At 33.6% G+C, this 26,620-nt stretch overlaps 1 protein-coding gene across 4 annotated transcripts in view; it reads left to right on the top strand.

Moving 5' to 3' along the window:
* The window catches only part of LOC145268734 (uncharacterized), a 365,002-nt gene that overhangs the window by 207,001 nt on the left and 131,381 nt on the right, over nucleotides 1–26,620 (top strand). For 2 of the 4 annotated variants that reach the window (XM_080124310.1, XM_080124308.1), the window contains exon 5: nucleotides 12,578–12,724. The exons of the other annotated variants lie outside the window; for them this stretch is intronic. In XM_080124310.1, the coding sequence (XP_079980436.1) occupies nucleotides 12,578–12,724 (147 nt within the window). The remainder of the gene's footprint in view (nucleotides 1–12,577; nucleotides 12,725–26,620) is intronic. 4 annotated transcript variants of the gene reach the window in all.

Raw genomic sequence — 26,620 nt, 5'->3', positions numbered from 1 at the left:
AGAAGAGTCCTGCTGGATCAGCTTTGTGGAAGAAACAATGTCCAGTAACCATTTAGATTTTATTTTTATTGGATACCTCTAGCAACTAACTTTCGACGAATGACCTCTAACAAAAGGTCAGAACCAGTCAAGATTTCAGGAAATGGGAAGGTTACTTATGTTTCTGAATTTTTTAGATGAGGATTGATAATTTGAATTTGGACTATTGTTCATATTTTATACGCTGATTGTAACCTCTGGTCGGAGTCAGACAACCCAAGAGGTATTCTCTTTTGAAGAAAATAAAATCTCTATTGGCACAATGCCCAGAGTCATCTAGAGATCAGCTCTGGAATGAAGACAGTCCTAGATATTATCTTCTGTGGATGTCTGCAGCAGCCAACCTTGGGACAAACAGTGAACTGCCAAAAAGGTCGCTTTGGGGTGAACAGATTCTAGAAAAATGGAAGGATGCAAGAGAGAGCTACTGAGCACTTGAGCCTTTCTGGACTGGGTTGCTTTCTTTGGAGGTCTCAGTAAAGGACCATATTTAAGGGTATTATGTGTTTTGGTGTGGTCAAGCCTGGGAGCAACCGCACATGACTGCCCTTTATAAACTTTCAACAACATTCTCAGATGTTGGAATTATTTAAATGAGAATTGATAATTTGTATTATTTATTAATTATATCTGACATTTTATTTATTGCGGACTATTATCCTCATCTTTCTTCGTTGTTGTTTCATGATGTTTCGGCCAACTATTCCCTGACATTCGTCAGGTGGTAACTTAATCCATATGCACCAGCAAAACATAGTAAGTTAATAAATTAATACTCATCTCAATGATAAATTCCAATTAAATAATATATCTGACAAAATTCGTACTATCTGGATTATTCAGACTACTGTTCTCGTCTTGAGTGTTTTAGTTGATATAATCTCCAACCTTCAGGTGTATCTTGTCAAACTAGGAAATCTTTCCGTAGAAGCTTGTGGTATAGATGAAGTAAAATTAAGTTTCAAAGCTCAATCCTCAGTACGGACAACACTAAAAATACAACTGTGAATAACTTAAGACTTTTACCCAGTCATGGCTGATGGAATGAGAACATGCTACCCCTGTTGATTAAATTAAGGGTTGCATTCAAAATTTCATGTAGATTCCCAAGTTCGACAGAAAGATTCCAGAGTTCAACAAGAGACACCTAAAGAAGGTTGAAGGTTACATCGGCTGAAATGATGTGTAAATAACACTCAAGATGAGAACAATAACTTTGTTTTAAAAATTTTTAGATGAGCATTTATCGTTTAGACTATTTGATTGGTTGGTTGTGGCATATCAACCATTTTTGTTTATTTAATACCAAATTCAGTAATTTTGCTTTAAGTTCTTTATTGGTCACCTGACAAAGGGAGGATTGGACCTAGTTTGTCTGTTCGTTTGTTCCCTCTTTTCTTAATAACCACACCTTGGATTTTTTTTTAAATATGCACAAACATTAGTCATGGTAAAAGTAAATTTTTCACTCTTGGAGGGGGACCCTGCAGACTCGGTTTGTATCCTCAAATATTTATTCATAGCGTTTGGTTTGGTTGTTGTGTAGTACAGTATATCAACCCTTTTGGGGTTATTTAATGTAGAATCTAGTAATTTTGGAGAAAGTTTTAATGCTTCAAGTTCTTTATATTTTCAAATATTTATTTACGGTATTTGGTTTGATTGTAATAAAAGCAAATATACTGTGTTTCTGAATCTTTGAGATGATTGATAATTTGGATTATTGGACTACTTGCTTTGTGGACAACGTTTTGAATGATGTAACCAATTTTTTTAGGTCTATTTTGTTGAACACAAGAATCTTTCTGTCAAACTGTAGAATCTGCATGAAATTTTTACGTGGATCCTTTATTTAATCCATAGGGGTGGCATCTTACTCTTTACCATTCGTGTGTCTATAATATATAAAAATTTTCTTTGCCCTTATTTTGTGGATGTGTGATTAAAAATAATTGGAAAGAATAACGTTTGGCAAAGGATCTGAGGAAGAAAGGCATTAATCTCTTTCCATGACTTGAAGTAAGAAATATTATTTATTTGTATATGTTTATTTATTCATTTTTATTTGTTTATTTTTATTTATTTATTTCATTATTATTATTATTATTATTATTTTTTATTTTTTTTTTTTTTGAGAAAGCATTTATTTAACTTATTCGAGATACTTTTCTTATTAGTGTCCATTGCTCTAACCATTAAGCTACTTGAGTTCTTCTTTTATTTAGCTTATCACCGATACTTTTCTTATTAGTGTCCATTGCTCTAACCATTAAGCTACTCTAATTCTAATAAAACAAACAGCACTGAAAATTGTTTGACTCATTACAATTCAGATATATTAGCTTCCTCGATTTGAAGAATAGCAGAAACGCTTTACCAAAAAAGGTCAAACATAAGGACGAAAAAAATCTATAATAAAAGCAAATATACTTTGTTTCTAGATTTTTGAAATGAACATTGACCATTTTGGATTATTTGGTTGGTTGGTTGGTTGTTTTACGGCATATCAACCGTTTTGGGGTTATTTAATACTGAATTCAGAAATTTTAGAAAAAAGGTTGTCATGCTTCTTTATATCATCAAATATTTATTCATGATGTTTGGTTTGATTGTTTTGTAAAAGAAAATCGTTGTTTTTGACTTTGTGGAATATAATTGAGTTTTGCAAATGGAAAGAAAAAAACAATAACATCAATGTTTGGTGCATTTTTTTGGTCAGGAAGCCAGTATCTTTGGACAACCTGATCTTGTAGCATCAGATGCCTTAACAGGTATAACCACTCTGGGCCAAAGTAGACCTGGCAGCAATTGTAACTAAGGGACGACTCCACATTTTCTCAAAGTCTCCAAATGGAACCTCACCACGCGATGTCTTCTAAGGAAATACCCAGGACCAGTTTATGTTTTTGAATTAGCTTCCTTGATTTGAAGAATATCAGAAATGTTGTACCAAAAAGGTCAAATATAAGGACAAAAAAATCTAATATATAAACGGCTGTCTGTCTGTCTCCATATTTTCAAACTCTATCTCCTCCAGAACTAAAAGTCGCAGAGCGGTGCTAGGGGTCTCAAATGATTGGATTTTGTACGGGCCATTCTTTTATGAATCTTTAGCCGGTTAAAATTATTTTGGACAAATTAAAATATTATATTTAAGCATATTTTACATCCGGGCAAAACCGGGTGCCCCCCCTCCCTGCTAGTCTATAATAAAAGCAAATATACTTTGTTTCTGAATCTTTTAGATGAACATTGGATTATTTTAGTAGCTTTGATCATTTTGGATTATTTTGATTATTTCGAACATTTTGGATTATTTTAATTATTTCAAGCATTTAGACGTTTCGATTGAACCATTAAAATAATACCCAAAATGAGAACAGTAGTCTGAAGAATCCAAATAATGTTATCAATCATTATCTCAAAAATTCAGAAACACAAAAACATCTGCTTTTGTTTACATACTAATGGCATTACTAACAATTGTTGTTTTTGCTATGGAATATGCACCATATCTTGAGCCATGTTGTCCATGTCTTTTTGCTGTCTGCCAATACATTCATACCACTCAAAAAGAAGTAGAAAGAATTAAAATCCTCCCTTCATGTAATGATACTGCTGATGATAGGGTTATTTTATTTATTCCTTCACTGTCATAAAATTCTCAAAGCAGCTCACATGTATCAGAAAGATGTAGAAAACCAGGAAAAACGTTACAGAACTAATTCATGACGTCATAAATATTTTCTTGATATCTCTCGCACCTTTTCTGAAAAACTTATAATCAAAATATGAGATATGATATTCACTCGGGTCGGATTGAGCCATCGTCTTCTCTGGTCTGCACCGTGTTTCAAACTGTGGCAACCCATACACGGTGGTCTTTAGTAAGATTGCATGTGGTTCGTTGATGACTGTTGTCCAGAACCATATCTCCCATAAGTACAATGAAACATGTGTAAGGTACTCATGAAAGTAAATAAAAGAAAAAAGGTGCTTATGCACTTATTGAACCGCACTATTTTTAAATAGTATATTCAAGTTAAATTTTTTACGATACTTCTTTTTTTTTTTTTTTTCTATTAAGTGAATGTACAGAATAGTTACAACACACCCTCTTCAATAACTCAGAAATAATCCATTTTCAGAGATTTTAAACATGATTTTTGGATTCCTCGTGTGGAAAACCTTGTTTATGCAAATTTTCAAGGTTCTACCTAGTTTAGAAATTGATTTATGCCCCAAAATGTAATTTCATAATTTCGCGAATTTGCGCCTTGACGCGATATATGTAAAAATACCAAAATTGCTATATTTCCGGAACCGCTTAGAGTTAAAAGCTCAAATTTTCAGGATTCCCTAGTTTTTACCATACCAACATATGGTGAAAGTTTGAAAAAAATCTGAGAGGTAAGGGTGTCATGGTCTGGATGATTTGAGATGGAATTATCCATATATATATATATATATATATATATATATATATATATATATATATATATATATGCGGATATTTGCCTATATGCAAAATAATTTGAGAATAAATAATAAAGAAATAAACAAAAATCTATTTTTTTGGTCATTTGAATGTAACGCCACACGATATATTCTGAGGGCTGAAATAGATTTTCATTAAGCTTATAATTTTTAACAATTTAGACTTAATTCTAATGAACATATAATTCAGGAAATATATATTCTTTTATATAAACGTTATTATCATGGCAAGTGCTCATCTGAGCTTCAATCTATCCCTCCCCGTACCAAACTTTTACAAAAAAAAATACTCGTCTAACTACAACCACTACTAACAATTTCCTCGCTCTTCACTTTTTATCTGTGCCTAAATCTAAATTCTATGAATAAAGCTTCTTTCCTAGAACTGCTTGCCTGACTACAACATGATCGCCTTCAAGTCCAATGTAAACAAGTTCTTGTTGAACCGTTCCTTTAAATAATCAAATTCTATCCAATTTCCACTACTAACGATCACTATTCTGTTATCTCAGTGGCCACTAAGTGTCTCTTCTGTAAAAAAAAAAAAAAAAAAAAAAAAAAAAAGAAGTCAGTTGATTTAGTAGATGTAGAGCAGTTGATGTAGCAGGATCAGTTCACAGGGGAAGACCAAGGAAAACATGGGAGGAAATGATAAGGATAAATTTGAGAGAAAGAGGGATCAATAAAGACCTGGCCGAGAGATAGGTTAGTTTGGAAGTCAATACCTAAAAGCATGTAAAACGGATGTTAAACCAGATATGATGATGATGATTCATAATATTAATGGTGTATGAAATTAAATGAAGTCAAAATTGCATTAGTTTATCTTGCTTGTTCTTGTGGAACACTTAAGGACCTTCCTCAGTCATGTCAAACTCTTAACAACATCTCAGGAAGAGATCAGACTCCAGCTGTGGACCAGATGACTCGAGAATACATTCCCCCCTAATACTGGAAAGGGAATTTCCCTTTCGCTTGTACACCTCTAGGCCAGTCATTGGCGTGTGACTGACTACTAAATGTCCTGGAAACGGTCTGCGTATGAAGATCTGTTGATTAGACGTCTTTTTTTCTAGGTGAAGAGAAAAGGCATAATTGAGATGTTGGATGTAGCTGGTTCGTTATTCTCCCAGAATGACGTTTTGTTCCTTGAGGGTTTGACATGGTTGGAATCTTCTTCACTGGGTCTATTTTGTTTGTTAATGTAGATATTTATTTTAAAAAAGGACGCACGATACAATGGTAATATATGAGAAATATAATTAACTAATTTATTTTTTTATAAGAAAATATTACAATATTTTTACAAAAACAATTTACAAGTGATAATTAACTTTCACAATTAAAACTAACTAACCTTACCTAGTGCTGAAGTGTTATATTATGAACCTTTCTTCTAGAATTCAAATACGCAACAACACATTTGGTATAAGCAACAGTCCGTTTTTATTCCTCGTTGTTTCTCTGATGGAGAAAGAGAAGAGTGGGAGAGACAGAGAGGAGTATATCGTTGCATCCACTTGGTTGACAATCAAATCTCAATTTGCCAATCTTTTTTATGTCACTTTTTCTGTCAACTTTTAAAAACATCAACATAACCAGATTCCTTTAATTGTTACATTCCATCTCAAACAATAACAAAATTTGTTTACATTCGTGAGAAATATTGAAACAATTCTGATTTAGCTGTCATGTTCCCAACATTCCATCCGCAGACGCGTGCCACATTTTTATCCATATAAATACATATATGTATATACACATATACATACTAGCATGTCAACCCGGCTTAGACCAGGCCCTTTGTGCCCCCCCTCCTCTCATTTACGGAGAGACAAAAGTATATGTCTTACTGTATCCTTCCACTTATGGCCAAATCAGCTCCTGCTGGGAGAGTGGAGGTGTTAACAACCACCACGACTGGGGCACTAAAGTATAGTGCCACAGACTGTCCTGGGTTCAGAATCACCTTAGTTCCAGTGGTAAAAAAAAAACCCTCAATCACCTGAGAACAGGAATCGAATCAAACAAATTTCATCTATATTCGAATCATGTTGACACACCAGTTCTCATTAGATCATCAAAGTTAAGTGATGTGCAGCCTGGCCATTGCCAGATGAGTGACCATTTGGGAATGCCAGATTCTGTATATTATCTTATGACTGAAAACAGGAATGGGGTTGATCAAAAGTTATGCCCCAACCATCTGCGAGTGTGGAGAGGAGGACCATACGATGCAACACTGCTTTGTTTGCCCTTTTCTGCACTACCGGTGCAGCTTGAAAGATCTTGCAGAACACAACAATAATGTAAAGAACTGCATAAAAAGGTAAGAAACTGTTGCATAACCACATGCTTCAAAGATACACAAAGAAGAATGACCATTTGCGGAAAATTAGTCTTCAGAGGAATCTGGTTGAGAAATGCTGTTTTAGACCAGGGTTTCTCAAAATGTGCTTTACAAGTGAGGCTGAAGGGTTCTGAAGGCTCTTTCTTAAAGTGGACCAAATTCTTTATATGGAATATAGATCCATAATTAAATGGCTGCAGACATTTAATTATTTATCTTTTTTACTGGAAAAAGATATGATACATAAATTCAGGTGTAAAAAAGATATGATACATAACTACAGGTGTAAAAAAGATATGATACATAACTACAGGTGTAAAAAAAAGATATGATACATAACTACAGGTGTAAAAAAGATATGATACATAACTACAGGTGTAAAAAAGATATGATACTTAACTACAGGTGTAAAAAAGATATGATACATAACTACAGGTGTAAAAAAGATATGATACATAACTACAGGTGTAAAAAAGATATGATACATAACTACAGGTGTAAAAAAGATATGATACATAACTACAGGTGTAAAAAAGATATGATACTTAACTACAGGTGTAAAAAAGATATGATACATAATTACAGGTGTAAAAAAGATATGATACATAACTACAGGTGTAAAAAAGATATGATACTTAACTACAGGTGTAAAAAAGATATGATACATAACTACAGGTGTAAAAAAGATATGATACATAACTACAGGTGTAAAAAAGATATGATACATAACTACAGGTGTAAAAAAGATATGATACATAACTACAGGTGTAAAAAAGATATGATACATAACTACAGGTGTAAAAAAGATATGATACATAACTACAGGTGTAAAAAAGATATGATACATAACTACAGGTGTAAAAAAGATATGATACTTAACTACAGGTGTAAAAAAGATATGATACTTAACTACAGGTGTAAAAAAGATATGATACTTAACTACAGGTGTAAAAAAGATATGATACTTAACTACAGGTGTAAAAAAGATATGATACATAACTACAGGTGTAAAAAAGATATGATACATAACTACAGGTGTAAAAAAGATATGATACTTAACTACAGGTGTAAAAAAGATATGATACATAACTACAGGTGTAAAAAAGATATGATACATAACTACAGGTGTAAAAAAGATATGATACTTAACTACAGGTGTAAAAAAGATATGATACATAACTACAGGTGTAAAAAAGATATGATACATAACTACAGGTGTAAAAAAGATATGATACATAACTACAGGTGTAAAAAAGATATGATACATAACTACAGGTGTAAAAAAGATATGATACATAACTACAGGTGTAAAAAAGATATGATACATAACTACAGGTGTAAAAAAGATATGATACATAACTACAGGTGTAAAAAAGATATGATACATAACTACAGGTGTAAAAAAGATATGATACTTAACTACAGGTGTAAAAAAGATATGATACTTAACTACAGGTGTAAAAAAGATATGATACTTAACTACAGGTGTAAAAAAGATATGATACTTAACTACAGGTGTAAAAAAGATATGATACATAACTACAGGTGTAAAAAAGATATGATACATAACTACAGGTGTAAAAAAGATATGATACATAACTACAGGTGTAAAAAAGATATGATACTTAACTACAGGTGTAAAAAAGATATGATACTTAACTACAGGTGTAAAAAAGATATGATACTTAACTACAGGTGTAAAAAAGATATGATACTTAACTACAGGTGTAAAAAAGATATGATACTTAACTACAGGTGTAAAAAAGATATGATACTTAACTACAGGTGTAAAAAAGATATGATACTTAACTACAGGTGTAAAAAAGATATGATACTTAACTACAGGTGTAAAAAAGATATGATACATAACTACAGGTGTAAAAAAGATATGATACATAACTACAGGTGTAAAAAAGATATGATACATAACTACAGGTGTAAAAAAGATATGATACATAACTACAGGTGTAAAAAAGATATGATACATAACTACAGGTGTAAAAAAGATATGATACTTAACTACAGGTGTAAAAAAGATATGATACTTAACTACAGGTGTAAAAAAGATATGATACTTAACTACAGGTGTAAAAAAGATATGATACTTAACTACAGGTGTAAAAAAGATATGATACTTAACTACAGGTGTAAAAAAGATATGATACATAACTACAGGTGTAAAAAAGATATGATACATAACTACAGGTGTAAAAAAGATATGATACTTAACTACAGGTGTAAAAAAGATATGATACATAACTACAGGTGTAAAAAAGATATGATACTTAACTACAGGTGTAAAGATTTTCAGGATGGTTCATGGAAAAGAAAAGAAAAAAATAAATGAACAAAAAAAAATGCAACAATTTTTGATTAATCAAAACAAAAAATGGTTGTTAACACAAAAATATAAAATCACGAATCGGATTAATGAACAAGTATAAGTTAAAATTTGAAATTTGTTTTTCACATTTATTTTAGAAATTATCTTGTTAGTGCTCCGTTAAAAACCTTAACTCTGCTCAGGGGCTCCATGGTGTCCTGAAGGTTGGGAAATGCTGATTTAGACCACCCATTCTTACCTCCCCCCTCATTATTTTTATTTTATAAAAGATTGTTATAAAACTTGATCTATCGATGATACTTATTAGCTTCTATAGAATCAGAAAGATTTGAAGAGAACACGTAACGATTGTCTATGAAACAATAAATGTTTGATGAGGCATGAAAATAATTGCTACGGATAGAAACTAAATCGCTTCTTGAAAAGTGGAAGAGTGCATTAGAAGTCATTTCTTAGTCATAACGAGCACTAGTATATGCAATGCTAAATAGTTGGCATCAAAATAACTATTCCTCATGATGAATTTATTTGCTCTCATCCCGAGCTGCACATATTGTAAACTAGTAGATTAGCTCGGCATTGTCCAGGTACATTTTTACATGGTAGTCACCACTTATCAAGGCCTGGAAGCCACTCGGGGATAAGGGTTATTGTGTGTACAATAATCAATGGGATAATATCGTAGTAATCGTTAGTAATAGAGATTTGATAAAGTGCCTTACTTAAGGGGGCAGTTAATCAGGAATTTGTTTATGTTGGACTTGAATACATCCAAGTTGTAGTCAGGTGGGAAACAGGCAAACGGAGGAGAGTTCCACAGGCGTGCACTAAGAAAGAAGCTTTGTTCATGGAATCTACGTTTTGATTTAGGCACAGATAAAGAATGGAGAAAATTATTGACAGTGGTTTCAGCTAGACAGGTGTTTTTCATGAAAGATTGGCGAGGGGGGGGGCAGAGATTGGAGCTCAGACGAGCACTTGCTATGGAAATAACGATAAAACAAAGACAGGCTTGCAACGTCTCTTCTGTGGGAGAGAGGTTGCAGGGAAGAAAAAGAGGCATCTCCCATTAAGCAATGAGGCAGGATAGGTTGTTTTTAGCAGCTCCTGCCCAGATGTGGCAGCAGTACTCCATTATGCATAGATTGGCAAATTAGCCACGCACGTTTTTGTATGTCCAAGAAAGGCTTTTTTCGGGGGGGGGGGGTCTTGAGAGGTTTACTATTTTTTACAACTTTTTATATACTCCCTAGATAATAATATATATGATTTGCAGATGGACGTCATCTCTACATTTATTTTGATTGACTTTTATAAAATTCCCTCTATTCCATCCTTTTGCGTGTTCGTCTTTTTCGTATAAATAAAGCGAATCTCATCGAACAAAGACGTCAGTGGTCTTTCATGCCAGGACATCTTGAAAGCAATTAGCTTTGATCAATGTTGCGAAAACCCTTCATATCAAACAATTGCTATTCATTTGAGAGTTTTTTTGTTTTGTTTTTTTTCGGGAGAGCTTGGTTTCTCCAACATCGTGGGGATACAAATGAAATGGCAGAAAGCTGAACTGGCCTTCAGCCAACGTTCATTTCTGTACCTAAATGAACTCTTTCACTTAGCAAGCCAACTTTTTGATTGACATCGATAAATTTGAACACTTTTCACTTTCTATGGCTTCATAGCGTAGCCGTAAAATGCCACATTTTTTTTTTAACTTTCTTTTCCGCCTTTTTCTTATCAAAATTTTTCAGCTCCATGAGCCTTCCTCAGGATGATACAGACAATTTTTTTTGTCATTATCAAAATCTCACAGCTTAGATAAACATCGCTGATTTTTTACGATCTTGTTGAAGGAACTGCTTTTTAATATCTAATAGTTATCGGGAGATGAGCTGCTATGCATATAAAAATATTAGGAGAAATTAATTTAAGTCCATTAAGGATTTTTTTAATCAAAATTTTCGGCTAGTTCTTAATTTCTTAAATTTCTGTGTCAGTTGTTTGGTGGCCCTGAAGTAGAGACTCAGCAAATAGTGCAAAAAGTGGCTATCTTCAAGTCTCATGACCAACAGGAATTGTTACCCTACACTGATGATTGCGTAAGCATGAAAATCTAGTGTCTGTAGGTGAAAATGAATAATTATTATTTAATTTTATATATATATATATATATATATATATTTATATACACTAGCGGAACTTGTCAAAATTCCACAGCGGACTCTTTCATATATTATATATTGATGTTGGCAGTCTGTGGATGTTCAGTAAATGGAGACACTCTGATATTATTGTAGCTCTTTTGTTAAAACTAAGCTAATAGAGATGCCAGGCATAGCCTGGTCATAAAATATGCTTAAATATGATATTTTAATTCTTGTAGATTTCGTATATATTATTACAATTTTCTATAGATTCTTATACATTAAAAAGTTGAGATTTCAAAAATAAAAAAATATATCCATATGACTTGGGTTCATCTGCTTGAACCGAAACCAAAACTTATGAAGAAAAAAAATATATATATATATATCTAACCTGGTTTCCTTTGACTATAATAAAAATTGAAACTTATGAATAATTCTTTATTACAAGAAATGGTAAGATTATTTGTAAAAAAAAAAAGAAAAGTAGATGACTACAGTGCCATCAGCTATAATCGAAACCAAAACTAAGACTTATGAAGAATTCTCGGTAAAATTATTTATTACGAGAAATGTGCATAGGTCATAGCAATTTAATGAGTCACTTGGAAGAAAAAAGATGTAAGCATGACACACAAAATAACATGCGCTATTGTATTAATATATATATATATATATATATTATTATTATTATTATTATGGAGCAGACTCCCCCCCCCTTAAAATTCAAATATCTTTAATACCAGGGTAACTCTGAGTATACCTTGAGGGTGATAAAGACTATAAACTTAGAAAAGTTAATTTAAAAATAACAATGGTAAATAACACGGCATTATGGCAGGGGACAGTCCTGGGTAACACTGTGTCTTCCTGCTACTCTTCTATATAATAAAGTAAATCAGTCAATGTCTCACTTTTTATCATTGAAACGTTCCGTCCTCTAATTCTGAATAGTCAATTCTTCTTGTGGATTGTGCCACTATTTTCTTTAGAACAGTTAAAAGTAATTCACTTCAATTCCTTTCAAAAAATACTTTATTCACTTAGGAAGCTTCTGAAAATGATCCAGTAGGTGTATTCAAAGAAGACTATTAGTTAGTGCCCCTTCATTATCTCCATCCCCTACACCCACCCTATAGCCCCGCCCAACTATTTTATGTCCCTTCAGTCTTTTACACGCCTGCACTCTTGATTGTATTGCAGTAAAGCGTACAACATGGGGGATGCAAGCACCGAGCTTGCCCTCCGTGGTTACCGAAAGATGGGAGCCTCTACAGCGAACTCGTTGCAGACGCTTAAACACGCTTTTCCACATGTGGACAAGTCTTTGGTTTTCAACATTTGGATGGCGTAAGTCACAATCCTCTTCTTCTTTCTCTTTTTTTTCTTTTCTTTTTCTCTTCTTTTTCTTGTTTGCTCGTAAAAATTCTGTTCATAGTCAATATCTCTTTTTTGTTATTTTTACAATCTTTTAAATTTTTTCCTTTTTTCTTGTATATGTGTCATTCGATAAATAAGGTGAAATTTTGTAATATCAGGTCAGTGCAAAAGTTTGTACTGATTTAAAATTTCATCTTGAAAACGAAAAACTCTAGTGTTGCACTATTGAGCTATTTAAATGTAGTTTAATTTTAAAACTATATTTAATATTTATATTCAAAGAGAAAATTTTAATCAGAATATTTTTTTGAATATATGGAGAGAACCAAGAAGAATTATAGAAATTCTTTAAAAAGGAGACCTATCGGAAGAAAACAAAGCTCAAAATGTGAGGTGGAGCTTATATATAGAAGGAAAAATGAAAACAATGACAATATAAAGATATATACTGATGAAAAGCATTAGGCTTTGAAATACCTAGGTATAAAGAGCATATGTATCCCGTACCCCTAATGATGTAATCCCCTTATTGAATGAACGATTAAATTTATATGCACGTGTATATATCTTCATATTGTTGTTGTTTTTCTTTTTCCACACACACACACACACACACACACACACACACACACACACACACATATATATATATATATATATATATATATATATATATATATATATGAGAGAGAGAGAGAGAGAAAAGTTTGGTTTTCAACATTTGGATGGCGTAAGTCACAATCCTCTTTTTTCTTTTCTTTTCTTTTTTTTCTTCTTTTTCTTTGCTTGTTTTATCAATCTTGTAATAATTTTTCTTTTTCTTATATGTAAATGTCATTCAATAAATAAGGTGAAATTTTGTAATATGACAATGTTTAGTTGTTATTTCACTTACCAGTATGCTCAACCAAAGAAAGAGAGAATATTTAAGTCATCCACAGATTATTTAACAATATTATCACTCTTCAGTGTAGCTAGACATGTATATATCAGCTACTATGTACTAGCTAATATCTACTGGCAAACCTACCCACATATAGTGAGCCCAAGAGAATTGTGAAGAGCAGAAGGTACAATGTCTTAGTTGTTTCTACAGTGAGAATACTGACAAGAATATATTCTTAGCGTGAGTTGTATTGGATTTTTTTTTTTTTTTTTTTACAAAGGAGCAACCATTTATCAAGGCCCAGAGGTTACTTGAGGATAAGGGTTAATGAGTGTATGGTAGTCAATGGGACAATATTGTAGTAATCGTTAGTAGTGGGAAAGTGGATTACTTAAAGGGACGGCTTATCAAGAACTTGTTTACATTGGACTTGAAGACGACCATATTGTAGTCAGCTGGAAAGCAGAAGAGACTTCCGCAGGTGTGCAGTTCTAAGAAAGAAGCTTTGTTCATAGAATCTGTTTAGGTTTAGGCACAGATAAAGAGTGGGGGGGAATTATTAATAGTGTTTTCAGATAGAGGAGTGTTTTTTTTGTGAAAGTTTGGCAAGGGGAGATTATAGATTGGAACTCAGACGAGCACTTGCCATGAAAATAACGACAGAGTAGAGACAGGCTTGCAACGTTTCTTGTGGTGTAGGGAAGAGAAAAGTGCATGCCCAACTAGACTACGAAGCCCAGTAGTTTCCGAGAAAAAGTGAGAGTAAATGTGGTATTGTGGTGACTAATCCCTATTAACCATTAACTGTGCATCGATTGGATATCATAATACTTTGCTGCACTTTATCATAACACAGGTCTGTACAAAATTTCAGCCAGATTGGTCTAGTAGTTTCCAAGAAAAAGTGGAATGGACAGACAGATTAAAAGAAATATAATATGGTTTGGAAATAGATAAATTTGAAGTAGACTGTCTGGAGTTCCAATAACACAAAAATTGGCAAATCACCAACAAATGAGACGATTTCTGCAAGTTTGTTTCCATGTTATTTTTAGCGAAAGAATTAAGTTGCAAAACAACAAAAACAGGATCCGATTCCATAGAGATATGCAATTTGAAAATATTATGCCAGTCTTCCTAACAATAAAAGTTATCCGAATGGTATGGTCTGAAGACGAATGAAGGCGAATTGAGAATCCAAAATGGATTGAACAAAAAAATGTTGGTCAATCCAATAATCTACGTAAACGGGTGGGTGGATTTCAGGAAAATTTAATCAATAGTTTTCCATATGTGAAACTGTAGAAAGACGTATATGTGTAAATTATAATCTCCGAAGAGAATTAATTGCTTTTATTGTTAATTCATTTTTTGTGGACTATTATCATCTTTCTTAGTTGTTGTTTCATGACGTTTCGGCCTACTATTCCTCTGGCCTTCGTCAGGTGGTAACCACGACGGGATAGGAACTCCGAATCTCCTAACTGCATTCTCAGCAATTACTGCTATCCATAGTTGTCATCTCACCACGTTTTTGGCACCCAGGCTAGTATAATACAAGCAGTACTTCTGGTTTGTTTATAAGTGGACTAACATATCCGGTGTTGTCAGGGATTCGTTACTTTTGGATTATTATGGACCATCTTCTTCCAATTACGGGATTTCCTTGGATTTTACTTGTACAAATGGAAATTCTTTTAACTTTCTTGAAGTTTTACATTTGGATTTTACCGTCACTGGATTTTTTATCTTCCACCAGACTATCCATTAATGTGTAATCACCTTTTTCTTTGCCATATTCCCTCTGCTTAACTTATTTTATTTTCAAGTAAGATCTTTGACTTATTTGTTGTTTCATCAAATACTTTTGCATGCAAAATCCGATCCCGCATTTTGCTAATTCCTACCCTCTGATGAGAAGGAGAGTATTTCTTCGAAACTCCGCGGATTAAGGACTATCCATTTATCTAGTGTTTCCTTTTCAGATTAAATATGTTTTTAACTCATTTCAAAGTGTTTTTTAACATATTTCATTAACTGTTTGCTCATATATATATATATATATATATATATATATATATATATAAGATAAAATAAATAATTAAGTAAAAACAAATTATAAAATGAATTAAATAGAATAACAAAAACAAAAGAATATTTTAAAAAGTACATGGAAATGGATAAATAATCAACAATAAAGCAAAGATAGTCTTCTGTCAAGAAGTGACGATCACCATATGTAGATGTTTAATCGACTGAATAAAATAAAGAGGCAAAGAAAAAAGCAGGTGGATGTCCTCGAGGCGCTTGCTATTAGTTCTACCTCCCTCCTACTACGGGCAAGCAGAGAAACCTTCAATTACAATAAGAATTATTTAGGTAGACACATTGGATTAGGTTGGATGGTTTTCGTTCGTGAATTCCCCCTCCCCCTTCATCCCTCTCTTATTGCCTTTAATTTCTACAAATATTTTCAGCCATAACATCCTTAAAATGATGAAAAACGCTGCGGGTTTTAATAATTACACTTTGTGATTCTCTTTTAATCGACTCACTCAATTATATAATATATATATATATATATATATATATATATATATTTTTACTATAATAATTAAATACTTACAGACACTAGTGTTTAATCCTTTCGGGAATCTTCAGTGCAGGGTGTCACGATTAATACCAGTCGAACGATTCGAACCCCGCATCACGAGACATCTCTGGCTCGATTAGCGAAGACCTAATTCATTCGGCTACTATTAACCGCGTGAAATAACGTTGAATTTTAAACATTTTAATTTTAAATGTTCATTTACGTCATATATATATATAAAATATAATATAATTTTCCATTTTTTTTTTCTAAACATTATCCATTTTTTCTTTATTATATTAAAATTTTGCCACTCTAATAATAAATACATATATATATATATATATATAGCTTACAAATGATTGATTTGCAAAGGTAAACAGGGATCCCCACCGGGTTCACAAAGTCCCCATGGTAACTGTGGCATATATGGAAAATTATCACTTGTTTGCCTCAAAATTCATTTGCACATATATACAAAACCTGTCTTGAACCCCAATAATAACACTGCAAGCAAAACTGACCAGATGTGCCTATTCCGTGGCAACATCTGTTGCAGTTTGGTTGACCTAAAAAGCCACTTGTGAACTCATCCAATTCGAAGGGAGTAGTAGGGAGAATGGACAGATGTGACAAATGAGGAGATGAAAGAGGCTGTGGTGAGGCCACGCTCATACAAGAGGAGTTCCATGGGGTCTTTCAGAAGTTGTTGCAGTCGGAGGAGATTACTTTTTTTTTTTTTTTTTTTTTACATAGGCATCACCACATTATCAAGGCCCAGAGGCCACTCAAGGATAAGGGTTAAAGAGTGTACAGTAGAAATTGGGCAATATAGTAATCATTAGTAATGAAAATTTGTTAAATTTGATAACTTATATGGAACGGCTCATCAAGAACTTATTTATTTTAGACTTGAAGACAACCATATTGTAGTCAGCCGGAAAGCAGGAAAACGGAAGACAATTCCACAGGCGTGCAGTTCTAAGAAAGAAGCTTTGTTCATGGAATCTACGTTTAGGTTTAGGCACAGATAAAGAGTGGGGGAAATTATTGATAGTGTTTACAGCTAGACGAGTGTTTCTTGTGAAAGTTTGGCGAGGGGGGACCATAGATTGAAGCTCAGTTGAACACTTTCCATGAAAATAACGATACATCAGAGACAAACTCGCAACATCTCTTCTGTGAGATAGAGGAACTGGAGTTTCATGTGTGTACTATCAATAAAAGTGCTCAAATGAAAAAAGTCTGGAAACTTATTGAATGCACCTCATATGCCATGAACGCATACTTACAATAGTTGTACATATTCAGCATTCATTATCAAATCTTCAGCATGAGATAACTTGTGAAGAATCAACATGCCATAAAACCAGCCACAAGGGAAACCTACATTAAAAATTTTAACGATGAGGATATTTTTCTCAATTCTGATAGAATTGTTGTCGAGCGGGTACATATTGAAAGGCATGGTTCATATCGGAGACATTAACGGGACATGTATAACGGGGATAATAACAGAGATAACGACGATGATGACAATACTGAGGAGACTTCATATTACGGAGTGGGATGATTCTTGGTAAAACATTAATACAGACTGGGAGATATGATGCAACAGTTCTTAACAGAGGAGGGGAAGATACAGTATTTTAAAAGCGTTTTTATTTACATTTTATTATCGCTTTTGGAGTCTTCTAAACCCGATGGATTCAAAATGGCAGCAGATTTTACTCAATGTGAAACATCAGTGTCATAGATTTAGCAACTCGAAAATCAAACAAACATATAGCTATTAAAAATACAGATTGATTGAAAATTTAATTTTTTACTGATTGGTAATAATGATGAAGGAGGCACATTATTTGTAAGGAGGTTACACAAGAGTTCGTTTATAGATGAATATACAAAACACATTTACCTTTTCGATTATGAGGAATGACGACACAAAGACAACACTTACAAAAATATAGATGATTTCTTTATTTCTCAACTGGCCGATTGGTGATGTCAGAAATTCAAACCTTTTCAACTACTCTTCTCTCTTCGTCTCTAAGGGGCTCCCACTCTCCAACTGACTCTATCACCATCTGTGATCTGCTCTAATTATCTGATCCTAATCAAGTGACTAACTTCGAACCCTCGATTCTTATATTCAGAAATCTCCTTTGTTTATGACATCATAAGTGTGGTTCCCAACGTGACTACTTTCACGTGGCTTTACATATGTCTGTCCAAACACACTTTTGGCAAACAAAGAATCCTCAATTCTAATTGTTTAATATCTAACCTATTTTTAAAACAATATTTTTTAACTCACATTGTCCATTCTTTTAACTGACATATTTAATATCCAGTTATTCTAAAAGAATGGACAATTGCTTTTTCCGACATAAATAATATTTAGCTATGTAAAAAGTTTTTGACTTCTAATGGGGGTATGAGACGAATGGATTCGTCAATCATTTTTATAACCAACGGCTGTGCTAAACAACGAATCAAAACGTCGCAAAATTATTATAAAAATCGTCGAATTTTGGATTCAATCAGTTCGACATTTTTAAAATTTAATGTATCATTGAATCTTACACATCTAACCCTTTTTATGGCATTTTTAGCTGCAAAGTAGATTAAATATGCTGGACTATATTTATCGTAACCTACAAAAGTACCTTTTTCGCTTTTAGTATTTAGTTTACTAGTGTTTTCTATAAATGCAAAACAATCAGAACCAAATAGATGCATTCTATTCATTTTAGGTTTTATACCGCAAAACGCTTCATACGGCGTTTTTCCTAGCTTCTTATTGAACGATCTATTTCTGATATGTGCTGCTGCCATTAAAGCGTATGTCCATAAACTATGCGCTAATTTTGGTTCGATAAGTAGGCATCTTGTCATCTCAAAAAGGGTTCGCCATGCCCTTTCAGCAGTGCCATTTTGGAAGGGGGAATACGGTGCATATTTCTCATGTTTAATACAGTGGTTGATTAATTAATAGAAGTTTAAAGTCTTTACTAGTAAATTCAGTCCCATTGTCTGAGCGAATACATTATACTGAACCGTACGGAGCAATATCAGCTAAATATTTCTTAGTGTCGGATTTGTTTTTTAGAATAAACCATAATTAAACTGGAAAAATCATCAATAAAGTTCAAAACGTACCTTAGATTGTTTCTCCCCATCGGGTTGATCGGACCTGCTAAGTCACAATGCACAAGGGAGAGAATGTTCGTAGCTTTTTTGTCTGGTGTTCGGCTTATATATTTTGTCATTTTCCCCTGTGCACACACATCACAATTTGGGAGATCGTCTGAAGGTATTATTTTCATGCCTTCAACTACATTTGGTAATTTTTTAATATCAGCTGTATTGCAGTGCCCTAGAATTTTATGCCAGGTTTCCAAGTCATGACAGGCAGTTTTTGAAGGAACCATACTTTTTAAATAATATAGTCGGCCGTTTTCTTTAATGTTAAATGCAGTTCCCTTGGGGTATATCAATTTTGATGTATTTTGGCCAAACAGTATATTTGCGCCTTGTTTAATTGCAGCCTGCACGGAAAATATGTCTTGCTTAAATATAGGTATGAACAGAGCATTCTTTAGAATACAGTTACAGATTTCGCCTTTATTATTTTTTAGGGATATTTTAGCATCGTCTCTTTTCAAGACTATATCATTTATTTGACTACCGTCGGCAAGTTCGACAAAATGACTTTGAGGATTAAAGTTTGAATCAAAATTAATAAAATCAGATTCCTTGGTGATAACGTGCGCTGTAGCACCACAGTCTACAAGGAGATTTTTACTGTTTGTGGTATTGTCAAAGTTACATGTGAATAGAAATGTAGGTTCTTCCTCAAAGTTCTCAAAGTTTTTTACGGAGTCCATTTTAGAGCGTTTATATCGGCATTGGAAACTTTTGTGGTTGGGTCGTCCACAATTATAGCAGATAATTTTATCCTTTTTCTTGAGAAAATTACTTTTGGAGAATATGTTGCGGTGAATTGCGTAATTTGGTGGTGTCTGCTTTCGAGAAGCATTTTTGAACTTCATAATATTGCTGGAGTTATTATTGTCCATGAGCATACAATTAGTCTCTTCGTAACTGCGCAATGCTACTTTAAATTCGCTGAAATTTTAGTGGTTTGTCTTTCTGAGTTATAACAGTTGTAAATGGTTTAAAATCGGCTGGAAGTCCCTTGAGGGTCATTGATATCAACAAGCTATCGCTTATTATTTCACCTGAGTATTAAGGCATTGCTCTTATCACGTAGTCGGTGATCGTTTCATCCTCGTTATGTTTCAAAGAGGTTAATTCTGAATATAGGGATATTATTTTCGGTTTCCCTTTTGATAAATAATGTTCTCGTAATATGTTCAATGCTTTCCTCCCATCGTCCAATGCGTCTCTTATAATCAGAGACAGACTTCTATCATCTAAACATTGAATAAGTTCTGCAAAAACAGTAGCGTTTTTTTTTTGGAGAAATTCGGGGTCGTTTGGATTCTCCGTTGTAGATTGTATGACTTTGTGTAGTTTTCGAATCCTTAGATATCCCAGAAATTTTACCTACCACAATTCGAATTTAGATTCCGATCCGTCAAAGAAAAGACGGTGGCTGGGCACATAACCTGTTAAGCTTTGAGACATTTGTGTTGAACAAAGATGGCGGCTTGGTTCAGATCAGTAACCAAGATGGCGACCAAGAATCAAATGCGGTCCGTTGCGTAGTTAACCTCTTAAGTTATGAGATATTATGTTGAACAAAGATGGCGGCGTAGTTCAGATCAGTAACCAAGATGGCGGCGTAGTTCAGATCAGTAACCAAGATGGCGGCAAATAATTAAATGCGGTCCGTGACGTAGCAAATGGCAAACTGATTGAATCCAAAATTCAACGATTTTTATAATAATTTTGCAACGTTTTGATTGGTTGTTTAGCACAGCCGTTGGTTATAAAAATGATTGGCGAATCCAAAAGAATTAACAATGGACTGAATTCCTAAGATTCCAATTATCCATTATCTTTAACACTTGCCTAGAGGGTTCGATTCTATCCTTTTCCTAATATCATTTTCATTTATCTAGTCTGTTTTCTTACTTACATCAGAAGGGGGCAGCCCTTTCATGTAACACAATTACTGATTCTGTTCTAAATTCCTGAATTTGCAACAATTTTTTAAAAATTCTAAATATAGTGTTTTTTGAGGGGGGGGGGTCGATTTCCTGTAAAGATCGAAGTATCATGTACATTTTTTTGCGAACATAAAAATAGATATGTGAGATGGTCTGTAGATTTTTTTGTTATAGTTTAAAATCAGTAAGTATTTATTGGTTTTAAGCATTAATCATGGAAAATTAAGTTTTAAACAGAAACAAAAAAATAATAACAATAAAACAATAGTTTTGGGGGTCGAAAAATAGGCACAAATTTTTTCTATCCCAATATTTTAAAAAGTTTCGATTTTTTTTTTTTTTTTTTACACGATTCCAATTAATCGTCCCAACATTAATATGTATATATGAAAAGCAAACCACGATATTTACCATATATTTCAGCGATAAGACGACCCTTAAAGTTAAAAAAAATCATCTTTAAAAACCAATATTTCATAAGATACCGGGTGTTGCAATCTCTAACCTAAGTTAAACAAACATGGTTTCGTGATTTAGCAGTCGTCTTATACAACCGATATATGATAAATTTATTAAAATTTGCTTCAATTTTGTACCTCGTCTTATCTGACGGTCGCCTTATACGGTGAAATATCCGGTAAAAACATTTGTATATCATTTTTTTTTTTTATTGGAATCCTTTGAGATGAGTAATTTATATATTTATTGGTGGACCGTTATACTCATTTTGTACCTCATCTTATCTGATGGTCGCCTTATACGCCGAAATATATGATATGTATATCTATATTGTAGGTTTTGTATTTTTTAGACTCAGCCATTTTTAGAAGAAAGAAATTTTGTTTTTCCAATATCATGTTTGGCATGGAAACATTCTCGGACTTTTGTTTGTTGCTATTTATGCAGAAAAGATAAATATGCAATGCTTTTCAATGCCTAGATTACTGGTCCGTTTATTAAAAACTTTTCATTTTGGATCAATGACAAAAAATAGTTCCTCACTATAAAAAGTTATATTTTCGCTTTTAGCACATGACATAATGAGGGGAAAAAGATGGCTGGTCATCGTTTTTCCATCGCAATCCAAGCTTCTATCGTTTCATCACCAGAGCTCTGATCCCCACTTTGCTCCAATTAAAATGAACAACTCTTGTCTTGAGAAAGCATCCTACTTAGACAAGCCCCTGAGTCTGACCTTTACTCCCAACCTGAAATGGAAGACTTGTATCAGATCCATTGCTAATGTCACTGGTAAAATGGTTGGATCATTTTATCACTCCAGAAGGTATCTCACTCCCGATACAATTCTTTACCTGTATAAGAGCCGGATACATCCTAAGATGGAGTACTATTGCCACATCCAGGGAGGTGCTTCTCGGTGCAGTTTTCTGTCTTGACAGCATACAAAACTGGCTTTGAAATCCAGTTGGCAAAGCCCACTCCGCCACTCCACTTCTTCTTTATTATAAAAGAGACATAGCAAGTCTATCGCTACACTATCAATATTTTCATAGCAGGTGCTCAACTGAGCTTCTATCTATTGTCCCCTCCCCTTGTAAAACATTCGCAACAGACTTGTCTAGCTGCCACAACTGCCAACAATTTCCATTAATGTCTATCTGTACCTAAAACTAAGGATAAATTCTATAAGCAAAGTTTCTTTTCTAGAATTACCCATTTTCAAGTCTAATGTAAACCAGTTCCTCTTGAGCCGTCCTCTTAAATAAACACTACCAAAGTTCCTCCATTACCGATTACTAGTGTTACCAGATCAGGTTGTCTGAAAAGTGACTTCCTGAATGGAATGCACTGCACATTAATGTTATTGTTTTTCCATTTTCTCTTGCATGACTCAATCATGTTCTGCAAAGCCAAAAACAAAAACAATCCCCTCACCTCGCCTTTTTTCTAAATGACTGCTTTCAGCATTAAATGACTCGAAGAGGGTTGATATGCCGTAAAACAAAACGATCAATCAGTCAACCATTACCGATCGCCAGTGTTGTCTCACCAGCCATTCGATAATCATTAACTCTTATCCTTGAGTGGCTTTTAGGATTTGGTAAGTGGTAAAACTAAATAAATGTCTATATGAATAAATGCAAAAGTTTTTTTTTATTTTTATCACTCCTATATTAGCATCACACCTGCTTATTATTTATCTTAGGTAAATATTTCTCCCATTGCAGACCTGCCATCCGTAGTATATATCCATCTATAGTATATATCTAACATGCAGCATTGTATATATTTATATTGGGAGACTAGCAGGGTAATCTGACGTTGCCAGGGATTGATTGATGATCAACGAATATTTCGCACTCCCATATTTTTAATATCATCGAAATGGTAAAATCGTCCGTTTTTTTCAAACTGATTGATTACCTGCTCTAGTTGGGAAATCATCACAATGCACTGAGAGGAAGCTCATATACCTCACAATGACTTAGTCCACAATAGACTGTAGTCTACATTGCACTGTAGAGAACCTACTATTGATTTTAGAAAATTAATTTTTTAGATATTATGCATTGAATTTAAGTTTAAAATCCAAAAGTCAAGTATCATGGTGCAATTGTGCTTTAAACAGAACCATTCATTATGAAGGCGCCCTTGTCATATAAAAAACAAACGTAGTCTTTATTTTATATGTCAAGTCTTTCAGTAATAAAACTTCTCAAATGCATTTATGATGTCAGGCTATATACGGTATTAACTTTTGTCAAAATCGCCTGTTGCTTCTTTCATTGGATTATTTCAATTATCGATACTTATTGAAGACATTCTGATAAAAAAAAAACTATTTAAGAACACTACCAGGAACATAAAGTACCTTTGTGTGAAATTTCATAAAAATCAGCCCAATCGTTTTCGAGTCCATAGAGAATGAACTCAGACACACACACACACAGTTTCTTTTATATAATAGTAGAGATAGAGATGTGTGCATTTCTTGGATTATCTTGGATCTATCTATCGAAAAATTGGCTAAAAACATTAATATCTTCCCCTTCAACTAGGCACTTTTCTACAGGGGGGGGGGTCACTTTTTTCGCCAATATTTTTTAAAGTTATACTCTCCTTTACATTGTCTAGCCTCAATGTTAAAAAATGTCGCTTCCGGTTTGGCGGTGGTCGTAACAGCATAAACGTTAGGTTTTACCCCGTTCTCTTCCTTCTTTGCGGTACGGGTTCGAGCCTGCCTTCCTACTACCACTTTTTTTTTTTTTTTTTGCTCAACATACACATCCAAACACCCGGGCAATGCCGGGCTGAAATGTTAGTATATATATATAAAAGTGAACGTGTCTGTGTTTGTGTACATTTCCATATGCAATAACTCTGTCAATTTTAAGTCTAAAGACTCAAAATTTGATATACAGGGTAATGAGATTTGGGAAAATCGACGTAATCGGTTTTCAGCCAGAAATTTGGCTGTTAAGGGGCCCAAGTTCAACAAACTCTAGAGAACTCTACCAAACTCCTCCGACAATTTTGGGTCTAAACACTTGAAATTTTAGATATAGGTTCCTTGGGCATGGATCTAACTTAATAACTTCAGTTGAGCCCAAAACAATGAATTTTAAGGGGTCATAATAGGGGTCAAATTTTTAAAAAATTGACCTTTTTTTTTTGCTCAGCATACACCTCCAAACACCCGGGCAACGCCGGGCACCTGTTGCTAGTATATCTATAAAAGTGAAATTGTATGTGTGTGTATGCACATTTCCCTACCAAACTACTCTATCAGTTTTCAGTCTACAGACTCGAGATTTGACATAAGAGGTATTGAGATTTGGGAAAATCTTTTTAATCGGTTTTCAGCCAGAAATTTGTCAAGAGGTCAAAGTTCAACGATTCGACCTTTGAAAACTCTACCAAACTCTTTCGTCAATTTTGGGTCTAAACACTTGAAATTTTAAATGTAGGTTACTTGGACATGGATCTAACTCTTTAATTTGACTTGAGCCCAAAAAGATAAATGTTAAGGGGTCAAAGTTTCAAAAAATTTTACCTCTGCGGTTTCTACCAAATTACTCAGCCAATTTTTGGTCTAAACATCTGAAATTTTTTTGGCCAAAAATTTGGCTGCCAAGAGGTCAAAGTTCAAAAGATTTGACCATTGCGGTCTCTAGCAAACTACTCAGCCAATTTTGGGTCTAAACATTTGAAATTTTACATAAAGAGTATTCAGACATGCAGCAAGCTTTTTAATCAGATTTGGGTTGAAAGTTTGGCTGCCAAGAGGTCAAAGTTGAAAGAGTTGACCTTTGCAGACTCTACCAAACTCCTCCACCAATTTTGGGTCTAAGCACTTAAAATTTTAGATGTAGGTTATCTGGACATGAGTCAAACTTTTTAATAATACATATACACATAAAGTTATGAACAGTACATAGAGCTCAAGCAAAGCTGGGCTGAACTGCTAGTATAAAACAATAGTAGAGTCAGTTGATAAGAGAACGTGATTATGAGTTAAAGAAATGATATGAGAATTATATAATGTATATATAATGTGAGTCTTAAAGACGGGTTTAGATCTGATGACCTCAGAGGAAAATTAAATTTGAACAACTGAGAATAGGAGACTTTGTGAGTTTTATTCTCATTGAAAGAATGAAGAAGACTGCCTGATATAGAAAAGTTTACAGAGGAAAGCCAGTATGGGATAAAGTGATAAGGTTGTACTCAAAAGAAAGAGGGATAAATAAATACCTGGCCAGAAATAGTTTAGTTTAAAGGTCAATTTCTAAAAACCGGTAAACACATGTCAGGATGTAAAATTGATGTTAAACTAATGGACATATGATGCTACCAAGATACACGGAAATTTTAATGTAAAAAATTGGACTATTTAAAAAGTAAGGTGCTTTTTATAGTGCAACTAGCAGTATTGCTCAGGGGTTGTTTTCATGCCCTTTTATGCTTTTTTTTTATCTGTATCCTCGGTAATTCCAATATTTTCTTCTTTTTTTTTTTTTTTTTTTTTTTTTTTTGTAATTCTAAAATTATTTTAGTAAATATCGGTTATATTGACACCTTATTGATTAACGTAGCCCCCACATAGTGAATGCAACATGCCAGCAACAATCCAATTTTTCTGATTTGTCCCCTTAGCAGCTATTCTTCTAGTTCAAAACCAACTACTTTGGCGAGGTTTTTTTTTGGCCATGATTTCTTGAACCGTATGCGAAAAAAAACACAGGATCAACATCAACTATCTATTCGTTGTAAGAATTTGTGGTTTT

This window comes from Euprymna scolopes, chromosome 44 (genome assembly GCF_053919585.1).
Source record: "Euprymna scolopes isolate OS-2025 chromosome 44, ASM5391958v1, whole genome shotgun sequence".
NCBI lineage: Eukaryota > Metazoa > Mollusca > Cephalopoda > Sepiida > Sepiolidae > Euprymna > Euprymna scolopes.
This window is presented reverse-complemented; position numbering and strand designations above follow the sequence as displayed.